The sequence below is a fragment of the Bos indicus x Bos taurus genome, chromosome 23, assembly GCF_003369695.1.
Source record: "Bos indicus x Bos taurus breed Angus x Brahman F1 hybrid chromosome 23, Bos_hybrid_MaternalHap_v2.0, whole genome shotgun sequence".
Classification (NCBI taxonomy): Eukaryota; Metazoa; Chordata; class Mammalia; order Artiodactyla; family Bovidae; genus Bos; species Bos indicus x Bos taurus.
This window is the reverse complement of record NC_040098.1, coordinates 47081024-47104820: the sequence shown is the minus strand read 5'-3', so window position 1 is coordinate 47104820 and position 23797 is coordinate 47081024. Positions and strand designations below refer to the sequence as shown.

Sequence of the window (23797 nt, the reverse complement as noted above, 5' to 3'; positions counted from 1 at the left end):
GAGTCCAGGTGTTTATGCCTCTCCAATGGACATATTCCCCCTTCCCAAACTTCCATCTCTCTCTCAAGTTTCACATGCATTTTTTCCAAAGATCCCCCAAACATTTATATTTGGATATAATGTAGAAAGCTCAAACTCAGTAGGTCCAAAATCAAGTTCACAGCTTTTCTTCTAATCCTGTCCTTCCCCCTTTATTTCTTGTTATTTGCTGGTTGATATCCATATCTGTCCATGGTAGAAAATAAAGAAAGAATCATCCTTAATTCTTCTTCACCATCCATATCCAACTAACAAGGATATTCTTATTCTTAGTCCTATGATCATTCTATTACACTTCTTTAATACTTTGACAATACATACTCTCTTCTCCAACTTTACTATCTCTGCCCTAATTCAGATCCTCATCTGTTACCTGGACTGCTCCAAACTTTTCCTAACTGATCTGTTTCTAGCCATGCCTTTCTCCAATGAATCCTCCTGAAACTTACCAGAAGGATCTGCCTAAAACAGAGGTGAAATACATCAATCACCTTCCTAGAATCCATCAGTGGCTATCCACTTAATACCTATTTTTCATCAGCCACAACAGATATGAGAATATGGTGGAGAAAACAGAGAGGGAATATTATTAGTATCCTAGAATTTTATACATGTAAAAATGATCTACCAAAAGTGAGAAAAAATAGATTTTTGCAGACATGCAAAGACTAAGAGAGTTTACCATTCACAGATTCAAACTTTAAATTAATTACTAAAGATTTATTTCAACCAGAATAAAAATGGAACCGGACTAAAGACATGCTGATGTTAAAAATATTATAAAACATGAATACTGATCAAATGTGTCAGTAAATTAATTTTCTATTGAGAGTTAAAAAAAGAAAAACTAGATTCTCTGTTTAATAAATGAAACTAAAGCAAAGCCAACAATAAGATATAAATACAGAGAAATGTTTGATGAGTAGTTAAGGCGCACGAAAAATGTATGAGAGAAATGGGCGGATTCAGTCATATTTGGTGATTTCACACAACTGATAAAAACCGAAGATAAATGTGTTAAGCTTTCAAATCAAGGAAGTCTCATGAAGAGACCTACTGTGCGAGAACGCATGGCTAGCTTCTTTCTATACATTGAAACTTGTGTACATTGAATATTTCAAAAGTATTATTTGCTCATGTAGTGCTTGATTAAACCAGTCTTTGAAAGCAAAGTTTTATAGAGTAAATTAAATTATTTGAGAAATTTTTTTCTGAAAGCAATTCTTTTCCATTGAGCATGCAAGAAAGATTGAAATTTAAGACTAAGAATCTAAAAAGTTACAATTGGCTTTGTTGATTTTTGCTATGGTCTCTTTTGTTTCTTTTGCATTTATTAAGCTGGTTCTTTGAGAGGATAAATAAAATTGACAAACCATTAGCCAGACTCATCAAGAAACAAAGGGAGAAAAATCAAATCAATCAAATTAGAAAGGAAAATGGAGAGATCACAACAGACAACACAGAAATACAAAGGATCATAAGAGACTACTATCAGCAATTATATGCCAGTAAAATGGACAATTTGGAAGAAATGGACAAATTCTTAGAAAAGTACAACTTTCTAAACCTGAACTGGGAAGAAATAGAAAATCTTAACAGACCCATCACAAACATGGAAATTGAAACTGTAATCAGAAACCTTCCAGCAAACAAAAGCCCAGGTCCAGACGGCTTCACAGCTGAATTCTACCAAAAATTTAGAGAAGAGCTAACACCTATGCTACTCAAACTCTTCCAGAAAATTGCAGAGGAAGGTACACTTCCAAACTCATTCTATGAGGCCACCATCACCCTAATACCAAAACCAGACAAAGATATCACAAAAAAAGAAAACTACAGGCCAACATCACTAATGAACATAGATGCAAAAATCCTTAACAAAATTCTAGCAATCAAAATCCAACAACATATTAAAAAGATCATCATGACCAAGTGGGCTTTATCCCAGGGATGCAAGGATTCCTCAATATCCACAAATCAATCAATGTAATACACCACATTAACAAATTGAAAAATAAAAGCCATATGATTATCTCAATAGATGCAGAGAAAGCCTTTGACAAAATTCAACATCCGTTTATGATAAAAACCCTCCAGAAAGCAGGAATAGAAGGAACATACCTCAACATAATAAAAACTATATATGACAAACCCACAGCAAACATTATCCTCAATGGTGAAAAATTGAAAGCATTTCCCTTAAAGTCAGGAACAAGACAAGGGTGCCCACTCTCACCATTACTATTCAACATAATTTTGGAAGTTTTGGCCACAGCAATCAGAACAGAACAAGAAATAAAAGGAATCCAAATTGGAAAAGAAGTAAAATTCTCGCTGTTTGCAGATGACAGGATCCTCTATACAGAAAACCCTAAAGACTCCACCAGAAAATTACTAGAGCTAATCAATGAATATAGTAAAGTTGCAGGATATAAAATCAACACACAGAAATCCCTTGCATTCCTGTACACTAATAATGAGAAAATAGAAAGAGAAATTAAGGAAACAATTCCATTCACCATTGCAATGAAAAGAATAAAATACTTAGGAATATATCTACCTAAAGAAACAAAAGACCTATATATATAAAACTATAAAATACTGGTGAAAGAAATCAAAGAGAACACTAATAGATGGAGAAATATGCCATGTTCATGGATTGGAAGAATCAATATAGTGAAAATGAGTATACTACCCAAAGCAATCTATAGATTCAATGCAATCCCTATCAAGCTACCAACGGTATTTTTCACAGAGCTAGAACAAATAATTTCACAATGTGTATGGAAATACAAAAAACCTCAAAGAGCCAAAGCAATCTTGAGAAAGAAGAATGGAACTGGAGGAATCAACCTGCCTGACTTCAGGCTCTACTACAAAGCCACAGTCAAGACAGTATGGTACTGGCATAAAGACAGAAATATAGATCAATGGAACAAAATAGAAAGCCCAGAGATAAATCCACACACTTATGGACACCTTATCTTTGACAAAGGAGGCAAGAATATACAATGGAGAAAAGATAATCTCTTTAACACGTGGTGCTGGGAAAACTGGTCAACCACTTGTAAAACAATGAAACTAGAACACTTTCTAACACCATACACAAAAATAAACTCAAAATGTATTAAAGATCTAAACATAAGACAAGAAACTATAAAACTCGTAGAGGAGAACATAGGTAAAATACTCTCTGACATAAATCACAGCAGGATCCTCTATGACCCACCTCCCAGAATATTGGAAGTAAAATCAAAAATAAACAAATGGGACCTAATTAAAATTAAAAGCTTCTCCACAACAAAGGAAACTATAAGCAAGGTGAAAAGGCAGCCTTCAGAATGGGAGAAAATAATAGCAAATGAAGCAACTGACAAAGAATTAATCTCAAAAATATACAAGCAACTCCTACAGCTCAACTCCAGAAAAATAAACAACCCAATCAAAAAATGGGCCAAAGAACTAAACAGACATTTCTCCAAAGAAGACATACAGATGGCTAATAAACACATGAAAAAATGCTCAACATCAGTCATTATCAGAGAAATGCAAATCAAAACCACTATGAGGTACCATTTCACGCCAGTCAGAATGGCTGCAATCCATAAGTCTACAAGCAATAAATGCTGGAGAGGATGTGAAGAAAAGGGAACCCTCTTACACTGTTGGTGGGAATGCAAACTAGTACAGCCACTATGGAGAACAGTGTGGAGATTCCTTAAAAAATTGGAAATAGAACTGCCATATGACACAGCAATCCCACTGCTGGGCATACACACCAAGGAAACCAGAATTGAAAGAGACGTGTGTACCCCAATGTTCATCACAGCACTGTTCATAATAGCCAGGACATGGAAGCAACGTAGATGTCCATCAGCAGATGAATGGATAAGAAAGCGGTGGTACATATACACAATGGAGTATTACTCAGCCATTAAAAAGAATACATTTGAATCAGTTCTAATGAGGTGGATGAAACTGGAGCCTATTATACAGAGTGAAGTAAGCCAGAAAGAAAAACACCAATACAGTATAATAACACATATATATGGAATTTAGACAGATGGTAACGATAACCCTATATGTGAGACAGCAAAAAAGACACTGATGTATAGAACAGTCTTTTGGACTCTGTGGGAGAGGGCGAGGGTGGGATGATTTGGGAGAATTGCATTGAAACATATATATTATCATATGTGAAATGAATCGCCAGTCCAGGTTTGATGCATGATACAGGATGCTTAGGGCTGGTGCACTGGGATGACCCAGAGGGATGGTACAGAGAGGGAGGTGGGAGGGGGGGTTCAGGATGGGGAACACATGCATACCCGTGGTGGATTCATGTCAATATATGGCAAAACCAATACAATATTGTAAAGTAATTAGCCTCCAATTAAAATAAATAAATTTATATTTTAAAAAAAAAGAAAAAATAAATAAAAAGTTACAATTGTTCCTCAAAAAACAAAAACATATTTTAGAGCTACAAATCATGGAGAAAGACTTGTGTTTCAATGCTTCCTATTTTATTACATAATTTATAATTGTGCAGTATGAAATCTTGTCAATGATTACATTCTCTTTAAATGACATGGTATAGAAAGAAATACACTGATAGCACTTCTGTCTCAGTTTTATAAAATATAACAGAACTTGAAATATTAGTAATAGGATGCCAGTAAAATGTGAACTAACCTTGAGATGAGTGTGAGAAGGATTTCACCCCATCACTCCTTGAGGAACAACTCTTTTTCTCTGTATTATCCACACTTGATTCTGCTTCAGCCATTAAACAATTTGGAAACTCAGGGGGAAGCTGAATATGCCTTTTGTGGTTTTTTTGATCATTCAAATGTAGAGGAAGTTTAATTACCTATTAAGAGATGGATATGTTATCCAAACTATTGAAAATACAACACACACAATTATCTCTCTGGAACAACATAATACGCAAAATCCAAAAGGTCAATGATGAATCCAATTTTTCTAAAACTTACATTTTTTTTGGTTTTGTTGCACTATAAAAATGCAGTTTTTGTAATAACAGGTTTACATAAAATGTCCCTGCTCTATATGTTAGTTTCTTTGTTCTTATTTTTCAATTTCTTATTTCAAATAATAGTCTAATCATCATGCTGGAATAAAATTAGCAAATACTCATTTAATAGCAAGTATTTACTAGCTTCAAGAAACAATATTTTAAGCTTAAAATTAAATGAACATATTGTAGAATCAGTATGCAATTTTTTCAACTCTTCTCTGTGTTTAAAATTTTAATAATAAAAATGCTGGTGGAAATAATCACTGACACAGGAAATGAAGTTTTCAGAAAAGAGAGGACTTGATAGAAAAGCTTTTCTAGGAAAAAGTGAAAGGCTGTCTTGCTTGCATAATTGTCCCTTTTACATTCTTTCACACATGCTCTGGGAGCTAAATCAGAACAGCTCCCAGTCTGCTCCTTAAAGCTCAGGGTCATTAGCCATGTGAGTAATGCATGAGGTCATGGCTGAGCCCCACAGCCTGGCCTGCAACCCCTCTGACTGCGGCAGTTTTCTTAGTGAAGAGACAACAGAGGGAAATGATTAGGATCTATCTGACTTTGCTTGTTTCCTTTCATCTCTTCTAAGTCTGCATGGCAAAACCATTTTTCTGCTCCAATATCTATCTCTTTTCTCTTCCCAAACCCAGGTTATCCTCTTCCTGAGTAACTCTAAAAAGCTACTCAAAATTTTCTTGTTCAGAAATGTTTGCATTTGAGAAAATTCATATTAGAAAAAGTCATATATTTTAGAATTTCACATAGAGGAAAATAGGGTTTCGAGATCAGAAATTTTTTGTCTTCATCCTCATGAAAGAGAATCATCTACATTCATACTTATTCTGCCTTACGGTCAGAAAAGCATGCTACTTGAATAACTACTATTCTCATTAGTAAGACTCACTTCCGCCCACCAACCCCCCATGAAAAATACACAGGAAGAAAATTTCTGTTATTGTCTATCAAATAAGGAAGCTAGTGGACAATTATGTCCATTTATAATGAATAATGGCCAGAGAGCTCTAAAGATAAATAATAATGTTACTTTTTTCACTAAGAGTTTTTTTTTAATAGGAGAAAAAAAGTTATCAGTGTGTTCAAATAAAGTAGGTTTGTTACTTTTTTCACTAAGAGTTTTTTTTTAATAGGAGAAAAAAAGTTATCAGTGTGTTCAAATAAAGTAGGTTTTACTGAAATCAAGTTATTCTAATGCTGTTTACCAAATAATCATTTTTTCTGACCTTGTAAAATTTAAACATCACTTTTTGATTTTATCTCAAATATAAAATGTGTATCTCTTTATTATTAATATCTGTGCTAACTAAATTATCTTTCATGAAACAAAGTCCATGCCATAATTTATAGAACACTGAGTGTTAGGTAACAATGATAATTTTAATGACAAATTATAAATGCCTTTTACATTATCTAATAAACGTATACCAAAATTTATTTTCTTTTACAGCTATATTTTCATTTTCATTTTGATCTCTATGATAGTATTCAGGTCACCAATTCAATAAATAGTTTTATTGAGGGTTTTCTTCAAAAAAATTTTTGGTGATTTTTCAATAACTCCTTTGGATTCATTTATGATCTTCCTTTTCACACTTATTTATATCCATGTTCCTAATCCTTAGAAACTTTTAAAAATTTCTGATCCTGAGCTTCACTTCAAAACAAATCAAGATAACTGGGAACAGGACTAGAATCCAATACTAGAGTGGACTATTTCCTTCTTCAAGGGATCTTCCCAATTCAGGAATTGAACCTGCATCTCTTGCATCTCCTGCATTAGCAGGCAGATTCTTTACTGCTGAGCCACCTGGGAAAACAGATTTATTTTTAAGATGCCACTATTTCCAGGATAATTAAAAGGGCACATATTCATCTAAGAGTGGTTTTCTTAACAGTATAACCAGAGAGCAACAAAAATATATTTTGACAAAACATTGTAACTGAATTAGCTAAAAGGGAAAAAAATGTCAATTAAACTTAAATAGAAAACAAGAAAATCATCACATAAGAAGGATATGTAGCTGATGATTTTTAGGTCAAAACTACACATGTTTCTTGAACATGTCCATGTTTACTATTTACCTCAGGTAGGTAAATAGGTAGGTAGACTGAAAAAAAATCAATGGTAAGGAAGAAAACTCATAGCATTTCATTATATAAGCACTCCGGAAAAACAACATAAAGAGGAAGAACAAATGTGGACATACAGGAGGAAAATAAATAGACCAAAATGTGTTGGAACGCCTTACATTTCAAGTATGCTACTATTTTCTTTTTTGGATCCTCCATGGTGTTGGCCTAAAATGAATTTATGCAACAGCTGTTCTGCTAAAAGACTGGGTTAAAAAATAGAATGCCAAACCTATACAAATTAGTGGTGTGTACCCAAGTTGCTTTTTTTTTTTTTTTAATTTTTGACATAAACAAGGCAGCATACATTGAAGCCATGGTATATGGTATATGTGTATTTCTAATGGCCACTTTCATCCTGTGGAAATGTGGGCTATCTATTGTCAGTCTCATCAAATAAATGTCAAGCATCCCAAAGGCAGAGACCACGTCTTATCTGTTTTATATCTCTGAAACAAGCGATGCCCAACACACAACAGAAGCTCAATAAGAGCTCTCTAAAAAGAAATACAACCCCTGCCCAACATTGCTGAGACCAGTCTGCTCCAGCAACAACAGACTGCAAACTGAGAAATCAGGGACTTAGATAACTGTCCTGATTCATAAGACAGAAGTTTGGATTAAGTTATCCTTAAGATTTCTACTCACTCTAGAATTTTGCCCCTTATTTGTAGACATCAATTTAATCTGCATTATGAGAAATTGGTAGTGGTAAAGTGTCCGCCTGCCAGTGCAGAAGATGCAAGAAACATGAGTTCAATCCCTGGATTGGGAAGGTCCCATGGAGTAGGAAATGGCAACTCACTCCAGTATTCTTGCCTGGGAAATCCCACAGACAGAGGAGCCTGGTGGGCTACAGTCCATGTGGTCACAAAAGAGTTGGACGTGACTGAGCAACTGAGCACAACAATGAGAAATTAATATTGAGATAACCCCTATTATAGGTTTTTGATATTGATACTTATTGGAATTTTCAGTAGCTAAAGGCTAGAGAAAAGCAGCTTTAGAAATTCTTTACATTCTTTTTTCCACTAACAAAATCCCATTACAAACCTGAAAATAGAGATTGCACAGCCAGTGGTCCAGGTCCAAGCAAATCAGATCTTCAGTTTTCCTGAAGCTGTCGACTTTCTGATCATAATGTCCTCGGAGAAGCGGACACTTGAATTTTCCTTCCACCACATCCATGCTGCTATCATACAAAGGGAAGGTTGCCCAGCCCACAACCTGGTGGACATAAGTATATTTCCCATGAAGGAGAAAGAGTTCAAACAAGAAAGCCATGCCAAGTTTCACATCCTTCTTAGGCGGGAGTACCTAGGACAGATATGAGGACAAGGGAAGATTGGAATACTGGTATTTAGAAACATATCACAGTCAGTGATGCCTACAGATCATTTAGAGTTAAGAACTGCTTTGTCTCTGGAAAAGAAAATGGCAACCCACTCCAGTATTCTTGCCTGGGGAATCCCATGGACAGAGTAATGTAGCAGGCTACAGTCCTTGGGGTCACAAAGAGTTGGACACAACTCATTGACTGAGTACGACCATGACAGAGTTGATTTGTACTGTTATTGTTCATCCTTAAAAACACAGCACTGATGCACTTACATAAATAATGGTTATAGGCCAAGGTAATTGAGCAAATATACCATCATGAAAATAAGACCCAAAAAACAAGACAGACTCTACCCTGCCAGTTCTAGATTCTGCCTCGTATGAGTCTTAGGACTCAAACCTGTAATATGCTAACTAAAGAGGTACACTGTGCTTTCAGTTCTTTTTGCTTGAGCTGGTATCTCTTCTGTTTAACTATTTCTGTCTTTTGTCAATTCAGTTTCTCAGTCACGTCTGACTGTTTGCAAACTCATGAACTGCAGCACACCAGGCTTCCCTGTCCATCAACTTCTGGACTTGCTCAAACTCATGTCCATCTAGTCAGTGATGCCATCCAACCATCCCATTCTCTGTCGTCCCCTTCTCCTAACTTCAGTCTTTCCCAGCATCAAGATCTTTTCAAATGAGTCAGTTCTTTGGACCAGGTGGTCAAAGTATTGGAGTTTCAGCTTCAGCATCACTCCTTCCAATGAATATCCAGGACTGATTTCCTTTAAGATTGACTGGTTTGATCTCCTTGCAGTCCAAGGGACTCTCGAGAGTCTTCTCCAACATCACAGTTCAAAAGCATCAATTCTTCAGCCCTCAGCTGAAGAGTTATGGTCCAACTCTCACATCCATACATGACTGTTGGAAAAACCATAGCTTTGACTAGACAGACCTTTGTTGGCAAAGTAATGTCTCTGCTTTTTAATATGCTGTCTAGGTTGGTCATAGCTTTTCTTTCAAGGAGCAAGCGTCTTTTAACTTCATGGCTGCAGTCACCATCTGCAGTGATTTTGGAGCCCAAGAAACTAAAGTCTGTCACTGTTTCCATTGTTTCCCCATCTATTTGCCATGAAGTGATGGAACCAGATGCCATAATCTTAGCTTTTTTAATGTTGAGATTTAACCCAGCTTTTTCACTCTCCTCTTTCACTTCCATCAAAAGGCTCTTCAGTTCCTCTTTGCTTTCTGCCATAATAGTGGTGTCATTTGCATATCTGAGGTTATTGATATTTCTCCTGGCAATCTTGATTCCAGCGCAGCATTCTGCATGATGTACTCTGCATGTAAGTGAAATAAGCAGTGTGACAATATACAGCCTTGACGTACTCCTTTCCCGGTTTGGAACCAGTCATTGTTTTTGTTGTTGTTGTTTTTTTTTTTTTGCCTGACATTTATCTTTGTATCATTGGTGTATCCAGCACAAGTGCTTTGACCAGAAGAAATGCTTTAAAAAAAAAAGAAAATGGTTAAACAATCATATGCCAGAGAAACTAATCCTATGCAGAATGATAGCTTGAAGTACTATTACAAGGTCTACCTTTTCAAAGAAAAATAGTGTCCCATTTAATTTTGTGACTACTATGAATTTCAGTTGACACTAGAATGCACATCATTGTGTAAGCAATTTGTCAGTGCTAAATAAATAGTGTTAGGCCTAAAGATGGACAGAACCATTGGATCAACCAAGCCACCACTCATGTCCCCGGACAAGAGATGGAGCCCATTCTTCAGCCTTTAAAAAAATTTTTAGGCAAGTGTAAGACAGAGGGTGAGATGGCTGGATGGCATCACTGACTCTATGGACATGAGTTTGAGTAAACTCCGGGAGATGGTGATGGACAGGGAAGCCTGGCGTGCTGCAGTGCATGGGGTCGCAAAGAGTCGGACATGACTGAGCGACTGAACTGAACTGAACTGAAGACATGAATCATCTATTTTTTTTAAATAGACTATAGCCTATTTTTTTTATTCTCTATTTTATTTTATTTATAAATGGGCAAAGATAGGGACTTCTCTAAGACTATTTTATAACAATATATTTAACCAAAAGTGTGTAGGGATATTTTGTATGATTTGTGTAAGTATTCCAAGACTTGGTTTATGTTTAAAATGAAGCAGAAGCATCTGTTGAAAAATGCCATAACCCTGTGGCAGCTGCTATTAAACCATTAACAGGATCAGGTTTCATTTAAACCAGATTTACCATTTTCTACAACAGCCCATGGGAGAGCTAAAAACATTAGGCACAAATTACTGACAAAAGAGATTCTTAATCAAGCCATACTTTTCATTTGGCTAGTTGGCTGTGAGTAACCTCGTGATAAGAGAATAAAAGCTAAGTGATGCAGAGGAGGAAAAAGGAAGTCAGAAACCTGTTTCCGACCATCGTTTAAAAATGAAGCCGAAATGATGCTATTATAGTAATTTCATCAGTTTTATCCCTGCATTTAGAAGTGAAAACTAATGCCTTCTTATACTAACCTGATCTTACTCAGTGATATGTTCAAAACAGATTAAGAAGTTACTCACTACTGACCCAATTCTATCATCAATTTTCCTGTGGTCTTCGGCAAGTCACTTCTTTTTTTTGTATCTTACTTTCCATGCACTCAAATGTCTTCACCCATAAAAAAACAAAATTATAAGCATCTTCCTCATAGAGGTGATGCACTTGTCAGCTTGTATAACGAATATAAAAATGCTCATAAAATGTGAATACACACAATTATTATTACTGTCTGTCTTAAGACTTTATCCCAACTATTTCTATGACTCAGATTACAGTTTATTTTCATACAGGAGAAAAGAGCATTTTAAGACTGATTGAACCTCATCAGATAAATACGTAAAGCACAAGTAACATTTTGTGCACAAGAAATAGTTCTAGGCTCCCAAGCATAACCCGAACACCTGGTGCAAAACATCAGGCACCATCGTGTCACCTGTAACAACACAAATAAGAAGCCAGGCTTTGGGCACTAAAGAAACTCCATTTCAGCCTATTTCACAAGATAGAGCTGTCATGTGAAATTACCCTGATGATCCCCTCCTCCAAAAATAAGTATTCAACTAAGACAAAACCTAGTCACTGATAATGACTGAAGAAGAGGATCAGAGCCATATGTTACCACATACAGGAATTTATCTGACAGCAGCGGTCATGTTAATCTTTCATTGCCTTTCTCATGCTGTATGTTATAGGAGAGACCTTTTGCCCAGTAATGTGTAGCTTGGGACTCATTTGTTTCCTCCATGGCAAGAAAGGATCACTAAGTTTCATTGTATCTCTCAGAGGATCCTTTCCATAAACCTGAGTATTTCCACAGCCCTCCTACGAGGTAGACTTCTTCACAGGTGGGAACCCGCCTGCAATGTGGGAGATGTAAGAGACACAGATTCAATCCCTGGGTAGCTAAGATCCCCTGGAAAAGGAAATGGCAACCCACTCCAGTACTCTTGCCTGGAGAATCCCATGGACAGAGGAGCCTGGCAGGCTACAGTCCACATGGTCGCAAAGAGTTGGACATGACTGAAGCAACTTAACACGCCTATGATGCTATGCTTCCTTATTTTTCTGTAGCTTTGTCACTGAATACTTATAATAAGGGAAATAAATGGATCGGTCTGCCCCCAACTATCAGTACTATCTCATCATGAAAGCCCTAGTAGTTGGAGGTCATGATTTTCTCTTTATTTTCTGTGTACCATCAAGGGCATTCTTTTTGAAGGAAGACACAGTACAGGGTGAATTTCACTGCGAAACATAAAGGCAATGCATTTGATCTTCCATATTATAGAAGATGCATGTGAAAGGAGAGTGGAGAACAAGCAGAAAAGAAACAAATGAGAATTTGGAAGCCTGAAGTTTGCATGGAAGATTGGAAGAGAAAGCAAAATTCTTTCCACTTGGACACCAAATACTTTTAAATTGAAGCAACTCAGAAAGGATTAGGGAAGTCTTACAAAATGATGAAAATGCACATTGATGAAGTATTTTTCAATTTTCTGGATTTTCTGAAATATTTGGAATGACTATTGTTTTCATACTAAGAAAAAGTTATTTTTAAAAAAAGATAAAGTAATTTCAAAAATATTTCTTCAAAGTTCTTCTTCTTAAGATGGAGGCAGCTATAAATGACCATAATTCTTACTGTAATGAAGAAAAGATTTCAATTAAATTACAAAATTGTGTATATTTCTGAGCTCCTTGGGGAACTTTGGACATAAAGAAATTTAGGAGAGACTGAATCTCAGGATAAACCCTTCATATATGAGTTAGGACTAGAAGTACCTTTAATCTCAGGGAACAGGCAAGGGAGCAAGTCTGTCATTGAGTGAGAGACTTTGCAGGTAAAGGAAAAATTGCTGAACTTTTAACAATCTGGACTGATGTGGAATATTGAATGCAAGTAAGCCACTGAAGTGTTGGGGGTTTCTTACCAGAAAATAACAAAGATTGACATTCCCTGCTCTGTACTAACTCATATCCAGTCTTTTTTTTTTTTTTAAGATGCATGAACACTGATGATTTACTTTTTAAAATAATTTTATTTTTCATTGTGCTGTATCTTCATTGCTGAGTGGGCTTTTCTCCCGTTGCGGTGAGTTTTCATTGTGCTGTATCATCTTCATTGCTGAGTGGGCTTTTCTCCCGTTGCGCTGAGTGGTGGCTACTCCCCAGTTGCAGTGCGTGGACTTTTCATCGTGCTGGCGCCTCTTGTGGAGCACGGGCTCTAGCAAGCCCTGGCTTTAGTACTTGCGGCACACAGGCTCAGGAGTTGTGGTTCCCACCCTCTAAAGCACAGGCTCAGTAGGTGTGGTGCACAGGGTTAGTTGCGCTGAGGCATGGGGGATCTCCCTAGATCAGGGCTCAAACCTGTGTCTCCTGCATTGGCAGGAAGATTTTTTTTTTTTTTTTTTTTTTTTACCACTGAGCCACCAGGGAAGTCCTGACCACATCCAGTCTTAACTACTGTATAAATATAATTATTCCATCAAAATAGCTTCAGAAACATAGTTCTAAGTCACTGGATATAAAATCAAAATTCTAGTGGCTCTTTTGTCAGTGGCTCATTGGTGAAGTATCCACTTGCCAGTGCAGGAGACATAAGAGATTCAGGTTCTATCCCTGAGTCGGAAAGAACCCCTGGAGGAGGGTATGGTACCACACCAGTATTCTTGCCTGAAAAATCCCATGGATAGAGGAGCCTAGCAGATTATAGTCCATGGGGTCGTGAAGAGTTGGACACAACTGAAGCAACTTAGCACACACGTAAGCATGATAAAGTCAATAGTAGAGGAACATCTGAATATGCACATAACCTGCACTTCTGTAGACAAACAGAGTACCCAGTAATACTTGAGTTGTTTGTGGTAGGTCTGCAATGACGCAGCTTGGACATGATGCTTTGGTTGGAATTCTTACAAATGCATCTTCAATGGTTCTGACTTTATATATCTGTCACCTCAGTCCCAGTTGCTCAATCCTGCCCCATGTAATTCTTTCTCTCATTTAAAAAGAAATCTATATGTCCTTGTGGGTTAAAAGCATGGGCTTTGGCATCATACAAACATGAGATCAAATCCCAGTTTACCACTTAAAGAAGTAACCTACCATCTTAGGATGGATCTTGGTTTCACCATGTACAAAGTGCTGGGAAGCGGGTGGAGGAGGGACTGGGGGGAAAGGACAGCGGTGATGAAAAGGAGGTGGCAGGTAGGGAGAAGGGGAAGAGAACAAAATGATGTCTTTGGAGACTCATATTCTGTAAGGAATAAGCGTAGTCATGAAAATAAATAAGTGTATTTAGTTTGCATTAGAAAACAGCAAAGTGTTCTATTTGAGGCAAACAATTCTGGACAGAGGCGTACAGGGTAATCTAGGTTATCTAGTGAGAGTTTAATAGCGCCATTTTATTTTCCCTTCCATTCCCTCAGCCAAGATAAATAAATAGACAAATTAGCACTAATCCCCTGTCTTTGTGCTTGCAGGATGAAAGAAAGTAATTATTCTTGGAAACTTATCTTGGCCTGAGGATCAAGGACAGAGGTTGGTAACAGCTCTAACTCTCATAGCTTCTGCATAGAAGAAGAGAGAAAAATCTTACACCTACACCATTGGAAAACCAGTGCTTTGTGTGCAAATGTAATAGCTCCAGTTCCCTGTTTTAGAAACTGTTGTGTTTTTTTTAGTTTCTTAATCCTAACAGTAGAGTATCAACTATTCATCTGTTGTTATCGCTTAGCCGCTAAGTTGTGTCCCACTTTGCAACTCCACGAACTGTAGCCCACCAGGCTCCTCTGTCCATGGGATTTCCCAGGCAAAAATACTGGAGTGGGTTGCCTTTTCCTTCTCCAGGGGATCTTTCCAACCCAGAGATCGAACCTGTGTTGCCTGCACTGGCAAGTTGATTCTTTACCACTAAGCCACCAGGGGAGCTCTCATCTCTATTGAAAGTTGACTAAATGCAAGGTACTTTTTAAATCACTTTGTCTTTATGAACTCAATCACTATGATAATTGTACAAAGTAGATCCTGTTGTTTACTCCATGTGACAAGTGATGCCCTGAGGCAAAGAGAACTGGGGCAAGGTCACACCCAAGGTCACACAGAAAATAGGTGTAGAGGGTAGAGCTGGGATTTGATTCCTGGCAATGAGCTCCAGAGCCATTCATGCTGTGCTTCCTGAGTGTTGGAGGTGAGCATCAGAGGGCCTACCTTGGATTCCTGGTGAAGAGGCTCTGGACCACTTCTCTAAACCCTATTTCCTGTCCCCCGTGATCCCTACAGACTAAGGAGCTGGGCTCTCCCCCACATGTTTCTCTGTATTCAGCCTGTTCCCTCCATCATTGTTCCCACTGGGTTCAGCCATCAAAAGCAGACCCAGAGCTTATCAAGGGAAAACATGCTTCCTCCAACAGAACTCCATCATCCCAGCACCCTTAACAACTTCATCTTCCGGGATCCTTAAAGAATGAGTCTTTCGGAATATATATATGTATTTACAAATGCAAATGCCTATATGTTTATATATATTTATAAATATGAATGCTATATGTTTATTTGTTCATTTAAATATAATTTGTATATTATTTATTTATATAAAATTTATATTATTTATTTATATATATGTGTATAAACACATATGGACTTCCCTGGGGGCTCACTGGTAAAGAATCCACCTCCCAGTGCAGGAGAACCGGGTTCCATTCCTGGGTTAGAAAGATACCCTGGAGAAGGAAATGGCAAACCCACTCCAGTGTTCTCGCCATGGACAGAGGAGCCTGGCGGGCCACAGTTGATGTGGTTCCAAAGAGTCGGACGCAACTTAGCAACTAAACAACAACAAACAATTGTGTATATAACTGAATCGCTTTGCTATACACCTGAAACTAACACGACATTGCAAATTAACTATAATTTTAATATAAATATGAGTCCGAGTGTTAGATTCATCAGGTAGCTTACAAATTAGTAATTCTGAAATAAAAATCTCCCTACAATGAGATTAGAGGTCTATGATCTCTCAAACCTACAGTCCCTGAATCTCATTTTGTGATTTCTTAAGAACAAATTTAATTATTTGGGAAACATTCACAATCGTGCAGTGATGTCCTCAAGGACCATCTAGGTTTGTGTGAGAATTACCCAAAGGCATTTGTTTGAAATGCAGACTTCTAGGGCCCATTCTCGTCCTTAAATCAATAAGTCTGAGGTGAAGCTTGGGAATTTTGATTTTTACAGGCAGGGTAAGGTAATAGTGATTCACATGGTCCTTCAGAAGAGACTTTGAGAATCAATGTCCAATATAGATACCAAGACAAGACAGGTTCGTGTGTCCTTGATCACATGTCTAATTGACTTCCGCAGCTCAGGGCAACCACAATTCTGTCTGAGATCAAACTGATTCATACCTGAATAATTACTGGCTAAAAAATATGGCCTTGCCACCATTTTCCATCAAACATGACTGAAATCAAGAGGAAATATATGGCATGTCATCTCATTACATCGCAATTCCATTACCTGACCTCAACCTCAATATGTCATAACTCATCTCTTCACATGCTACTCAAATGTTCAACTAAGAATATTTCACTCTAGGGAGATGGCAAAATCTAATTGAATATTTTAATTTAGAAAATTTAGTTCTGGGATTTCTCCCCCCATATTCCGCCCCCCCTTTTTTTTTGACTGTGAAAACAAAAAGTTAAATTTTCTTTTCAGTTTCTCCTTGTTAGGCAAAAGATAGATTTTTCCCTTCATTGTCCCTGAGAGTTGAAGACATTGGGGAAAAATTGGGCACAGCCCATTACTTTTACAAACCCCAGTGACTGAGCCTCAATGCACAAAAAGATGGCATTTCTGAACATCTGCAGCCTGATTAGATCAAAGACCAACAAATTAACCACAAATGGTTTTACAAGGAACAGGCAAATACATCATTTGGAAAGGATAAAATTTTTGGCAATAATTGCTAATCAACACTTTCCCTTTGGGAAACCCACATGGTACCAAAGATATATCTGGCGATAATATTAATGCCTGTGCAGCATCTTATATTTTACAAAGCTCTTACATGCACATTATAACGTTTGATCTGCATGTCAATGTGGTTAATATTAGCCCATTTTACAGGTGATTGAAAAAAGATTTAGACAAGTAATGATTTGTTCATGTTCTCCCAGCTACTAACATTATTGATTTGACTATGTCAAAAGCCATATCCAAATTTATGCTTCCTTTCATTCAGTCATTCATTCACACACATTTATTAAAAGCCCATTTATATTTCAGCAAATATCTCTTTTTGGTATTACTCAATGCCAAACAAATGTAAAAGGAGAACCATTTTAATGAAACTACGCAACCACACCCTTGCTGCTTACCAGGTAGCTCAGTGGTAAAGAATTTGCCTGCCAATGCAGGAGGTGCTAGTTCAATCCTTGGGCCAGAGAAAATACCCTGGAGAAGGAAACAGCAACTCACACCAGTATTCTTGCCTAGGAAATCTCATGGGTGGAAGAGCCTGGTAGGCTATCATCCATAGGGTCCCAAAAGAGTTGGACATGACTTAACAACTAAATGACAACTTCAGCAACAGTTTTAGGCACTGATGATAAAAACAATTAAACAAAACTTCTTTTTCTTTTTGAGCTACAATCTGGTGGGGGAGAAGACAAGTAATAAGATGATATCAATAGTGATAAATGGTCTACTTGATCACTAAGGATATTAGAATAATAAAAGGAAATTAGAGATATACTAGAAAATGACCAGAGGAGGAGCTATTTTATTAAGAAAATCTTGTCTCAGGAAGGGGCACTTGACCTTGGACAGCAGTGTCAAGGCTAGAGGAGGAACCTCATGGCCAGAAGCCACCTTTAATACAGTGACCTTATAATAAGAATGAGCTTGGTCTGTTCAGAGAAGAGAAAGTGAAACTCGAATGAAACACACAAGCAGAAAAGCCACATGCAAGGAAATTAGAAAGGAGGATGGGAACCAGATCACGTAAAGCTTGGAGGGCCAGGTAAGGAATTTGGATTTTTAGCCTGAGTGTAATGGATCCACTAGGGGAGCTTAAGCAGGGGCCTGACATGCTTTGCAGTCTACTAGACATGCTTTGCAATCTTCTAGATTGACCTTTATTGGTGCTTGAACTTAGTGATTTTTTGTTTGTTTGCACATAAATCCTTTTCCTGCCAACCACTAGAAGCTCTGAGAGCCCCATCAGTTCAAAGCCATTGACTACTGTCTGGTACATGCATGAGGCAGATGGATAGGAAAAGATAGCCAGCCTTGTTCTTTGCAATTACAAGACCATGTGACCTTGGAGAAATTCTTTACCCTCGTCAACCCTTTGTGACTTCAATCAGTGTTCATAAGAGAATTAGTGCCTTAAAAGTCATTGTAAAGCATTTTGTATAGATGTTGAAATATTAAAACTTATTCCCTCTGAATGTGAGTGAGTTCAAATATAGAAGCAAGTTCCTCCTCTTTAGAGAATTCAAAATGATTTGATTGTTGAATTGCATGCAAAGTGAACAAGAACTACTATTTGGTAACTAGGGCATTCTGAACCCTGAATAAATCAGATGTGAACAGATGTAGAGAACAGACACAAAAGGACAAAGGTGGATTTACGGCATTTCAGCAGCATTTCCAATAAAATGAAGAATGTGCATCTGCATAAAATACCAAATTGTTTAAAAAGTTAAAACACTTTTCAACTATCAGATCAGATCAGTCGCTCAGTCGTGTCTGAGTCTTTGCGACCCCATGAATCGCAGCATGCCAGGCCTTCCTGTCCATCACCAACTCCCAGAATTCACTCAGACTCACATCCATCGAGTCGGTGATGCCATCCAGCCATCTCATCCTCTGTCGTCCCCTTCTCCTCCTGCCCCCAATCCCTCCCAGCATCAGGGTCTTTTCCAATGAGTCAACTCTTTGCATGAGGTGGCCAAAGTACTGGAGTTTCAGCTTCAGCATCATTCCTTCCAAAGAAATCCCAGGGTTGATCACCTTCAGAATGGACTGGTTGGATCTCCTTGCAGTCCAAGGGGCTCTCAAGAGTCTTCTCCAACACCACAGTTCAAAAGCATCAATTCTTCAGCACTCAGCCTTCTTCACAGTCCAACTCTCACATCCATACATGACCAATGGAAAAACTATAGCCTTGACTAGACGAACCTTTGTTGGCAAAATAATGTCTCTGCTTTTGAATATGTTATCTAGGTTGGTCATAACTTTCCTTCCAAGGAGTAAGCATCTTTTAATTTCATGGCTGCAGTCACCATCTGTAGTGATTTTGGAGCCCAGAAAAATAAAGTCTGACACTGTTTCCACTGTTTCCCCATCTATTTCCCATGAAGTGATGGGACCAGATGCCATGATCTTCATTTTCTGAACGTTGAGCTTTAAGCCAATTTATTCACTCTCCACTTTCACTTTCATCAAGAGGCTTTTAAGTTCCTCTTCACTTTCTGCCATAAGGATGGTATCATCTGCATATCTGAGGTTACTGATATTTCTCCTGGCAATCTTGATTCCAGCTTGTGTTTCTTCCAGTCCAGAGTTTCTCATGATGTACTCTGCATATAAGTTAAATAAACAGGGTGACAATATACAGCCTTGACGAACTCCTTTTCCTATTTGGAACCAGTCTGTTGTTCCATGTCCAGTTCTAACTGTTGCTTCCTGAGCTGCATACAGATTTCTCAAGAGGCAGGTCAGGTGGTCTGGTATTCCCATCTCTTGAAGAATTTTCCACAGTTTATTGTGATCCACACAGTCAAAGGTTTTGGCATAGTCAATAAAGCAGAAATAGATGCTTTTCTGGAACTCTCTTGCTTTTTCCATGATTCAGCGGATGTTGGCTATCTGATTTCTGGTTCCTCTGCCTTTTCTAAAACCAGCTTGAACATCAGGAAGTTCACGGTTCACATATTGCTGAAGCCTGGCTTGGAGAATTTTGAGCATGACTTTACTAGCATGTGAGATGAGTGCAATTGTGCGGTAGTTTGAGCATTCTTTGGCATTGCCTTTCTTTGGGATTGGAATGAAAACTGACCTTTTCCAGTCCTGTGGCCACTGCTGAGTTTTCCAAATTTTCTGGCATATTGAGTGCAGCACTTTCACAGCATCATCTTTCAGGATTTGAAAGATCTCAACTGGAATTCCATCACCTCCACTAGCTTTGTTCATAGTGATGCTTTCTAAGGCCCACTTGACTTCATATTCCAGGATGTCTGGCTCTAGGTGAGTGATCACACCATCGTGATTATCTGGGTCATGAAGATTTTTTTGTACAGTTCTTCTGTGTATTCTTGCCACCTCTTCTTAATATCTTCTGCTTCTGTTAGGTCCATACCATTTCTGTCCTTTATCCTTGGAATAGGGAATGAAGCAGGGCAAAGACTAATAGAGTTTTGCCAAGAAAATGCACTGGTCATAACAAACACCCTCTTCCAACAACACAAGAGAAGACTCTACACATGGACATCACCAGATGGTCAACACCGAAATCAGATTGATTATATTCTTTGCAGCCAAAGATGGAGAAGCTCTACACAGTCAGCAAAAACAAGACCAGGAGCTGACTGTGGCTCAGACCATGAACTCCTTATTGCCAAATTCAGACTGAAATTGAAGAAAGTAGGGAAAACCACTAGACCATTCAGGTATGACCTAAATCAAATCCCTTATGATTATACAGTGGAAGTGAGAAATAGATTTAAGGGCCTAGATCTGATAGAGTGCCTGATGAACTATGGAAGGAGGTTCGTGACATTGTACAGGAGACAGGGATCAAGACCATCCCCATGGAAAAGAAATGCAAAAAAGCAAAATGGCTGTCTGGGGAGGCCTTACAAATAGCTGTGAAAAGAAGAGAAGCGAAAAGCAAAGGAGAAAAGGAAAGATATAAACATCTGAATGCAGAGTTCCAAAGAATAGCAAGAAGAGATAAGAAAGCCTTCTTCATCAATCAATGCAAAGAAATAGAGGAAAACAACAGAATGGGAAAGATTAGGGATCTCTTCAAGAAAACCAGAGATACCAAAGGAACATTTCATGCAAAGATGGGCTCGATAAAGAACAGAAATGGTATGGACCTTTTCAACTATAAGGCAGTCAATACTCATCTATTTGAAGTCTGCCATGTGTCTCATTAGAAGTTTTAAGTTTATTCATTCATTTAAAAAAATACTTATCAAGACACATTTCTAGGTGGCAGAGATTCAGCAGTGAACAAAACAGACACCAGTCCCTACTCTCAAGAAGTTTACATACTAGTGCTGCCAAATATATTTAAGATTAAGTGACCACCTGTCAGTATCATGTAATACAGCAGCCTCATGCCCAAGTGAGGCTGGTAAAAATTGAATTGATTATTCAATTGCATGCAGAGTGAACAAGAACTACTATTTGGTAACCAGGGCACTCCACTCTGAGTAAACCAGATGTGAACACATGTATAAAATAGACACAAAGGACAGAAGAATAGCCAGAAAAGAATGAGAGACTAGGCGTTAGAAACAGAAGTCTGGTAAAAAGAATATGAAGAAAATTATGGGAACTGATGAGTAGTTTACAGATTTAAAAACCAACATATCAATTCTTGCTGCGTCCTTTAGGGCAGGTTGTGAAACTTTGTGTTTGGACTGTGGGGTCATTTAAACCTGGGTTTGGATCTCAGCTTTGAACATCTGGTCAAGTTCTCATCTCAAAAATCTGTTTCTCTCATCCTCAAAATGGATTTAACAATAGATTGCGTGGTGTGAAATTTGCACTTATTTGGGCATTTTAAACGCATAGTGATGAAACTGGCATAGTGCAGGCACTCAACACACATTACTCTTCCTTCCTGCCAGAGAATATGAGACAATGATAACCGGCTTTTTACACTGATGGCCCTGAAACCTTTCACATCACCTAGTAAAAAGGAATAGAGGCAAAAGAGCATTGAATAAATTTAATGGAAACTGAGTTTTCTTAGAAGAGAGAAATCAAGAATGGATCAACAAATATTTCTTGAAGGAACGCTTTGAAGGGCTCAAGAAATCTAACATAGCAAAAAGAAGAAAACATGCTACATAGAAGATTATTATAAATAAAAAACAATTATAGCTACTAGTTATTCCCTACATGTAACCCACTATACTGAGCAATCTGTACATCACATTATTTAATGCTCACTAAATCTTTACAAATTAGATATTAGATTCCCATTTTACAAACGAAGGAATTGAGGCCCAGGAGATTAAGTCATTTTCCAAAAGTATTGAATGCTAATAGCCAGGGCTATTCATTATGCATGGTAATAATCAATAATCAAAAAAAGCAGTCATGCTCAAGCTCTAGTTTTCCTAAGATCACTCCTTCCTATGAGTTATTAAAATCATTTCAATTCTTTGATATTAAATGTCACACAGAAAATAACCTCTTGTGAAATGTTGGGTTCATCATAGTTTAAGAATTAATACTTTAGGTCATTTTAATCAGTTTCTGATATATGTCGTTTTCAGAAAGCACTTCAGGGAAGAACTCTGGGAACCATGACTAATAATGACAAGAATGTGAACTATATTCTTCATATACATACTGGAATCTGAACATTACTTAAGTCCTTTACCATCTTAAGTATTTGGGAAGCTTTAAATAAAAAATAAATTTGCCTATTTCACTGAAATTGAGCATCCTTTTTTCAGGTATAAAACTCCAAACTTATTAATTTCATGGCTATATTTTAAAATGAGAGCCAGTACTAGCTAGATGACTACATGATAAGTGTCTCAAAAGTTCAAGAAAAGGCACTAAATTTTTCACGGTATTTGTGTTTCATTCTCAGAGTAATAAAAATATGCCACCCCTTTAATAATGAATAATAGATTCTCAGTTTGATTTACATGCATGGATTAAATGTCATGTTTGAAAAGTTGCCATTTTATTCATATTGGATTTCCCTCCAGTAAAACAAAAATGGTGCCCATCTCCTGCTATAACAACGATACCTTGCCACACTGAAGTGTAAATATTAACTGGTTGATATACTTCCTGGTGGCTCAGACGGTAAAGCATCTGTCTAAAATGTGGGAGACCTGGGTTCTATCCCTGGGTCGGGAACATCCCCTGGTGAAGGAAATGGCAACCCACTCCAGTACTCTTACCTGGAAAATCCAGTACTCTTACCTGGAAAATCCCATGGACAGAGGAGCCTGGTAGGCTACAGTCCATGGGGTCGCAAAGAGTCAGACAGGACTGCACGACTTCACTTTCACCTTCTTTGAGTGAGTGAGTGAAGTCGCTCAGTCGTGTCTGACTCTTTGCGACCCCATGGACTGTAGCCTACCAGGCTCCTCTGTCCATGGAATTTTCCAGGCAAGAGTACTGGATTTTCCAGGTAAGAGTACTGGAGTGGGTTGCCATTTCCTTCTCCAGGGGATCTTCCCGACCCAGGGATCGAACCTGAGTCTCCCGCATTGCGGGGCAGACGCTTTACTGTCTGAGCCACCAGGGAAGCTACTTCTTAAAGGGCTTCCTAGGTGGTGCTAGCAGCAAAGAACCTGCCTGCCAGCACAGGAAACTTAAGTGGGGCAGGTTCAATCCTTGGGTCTATAGGGAAGATGCCCTATAGAAGGGCGTGGCAACCCACTCCAGCATTCTTGCCTAGAGGATCCCAT

At 37.9% G+C, this 23797-nt stretch overlaps 1 protein-coding gene across 1 annotated transcript in view; it reads right to left on the bottom strand.

The window, feature by feature from the left end:
- Positions 1-23797, bottom strand: part of OFCC1 (orofacial cleft 1 candidate 1) — a 238717-nt gene that overhangs the window by 154812 nt on the left and 60108 nt on the right. The window contains exon 9 of the mRNA XM_027524513.1: positions 8279-8542. Within this exon, the coding sequence (XP_027380314.1) occupies positions 8279-8542 (264 nt within the window). The remainder of the gene's footprint in view (positions 1-8278; positions 8543-23797) is intronic.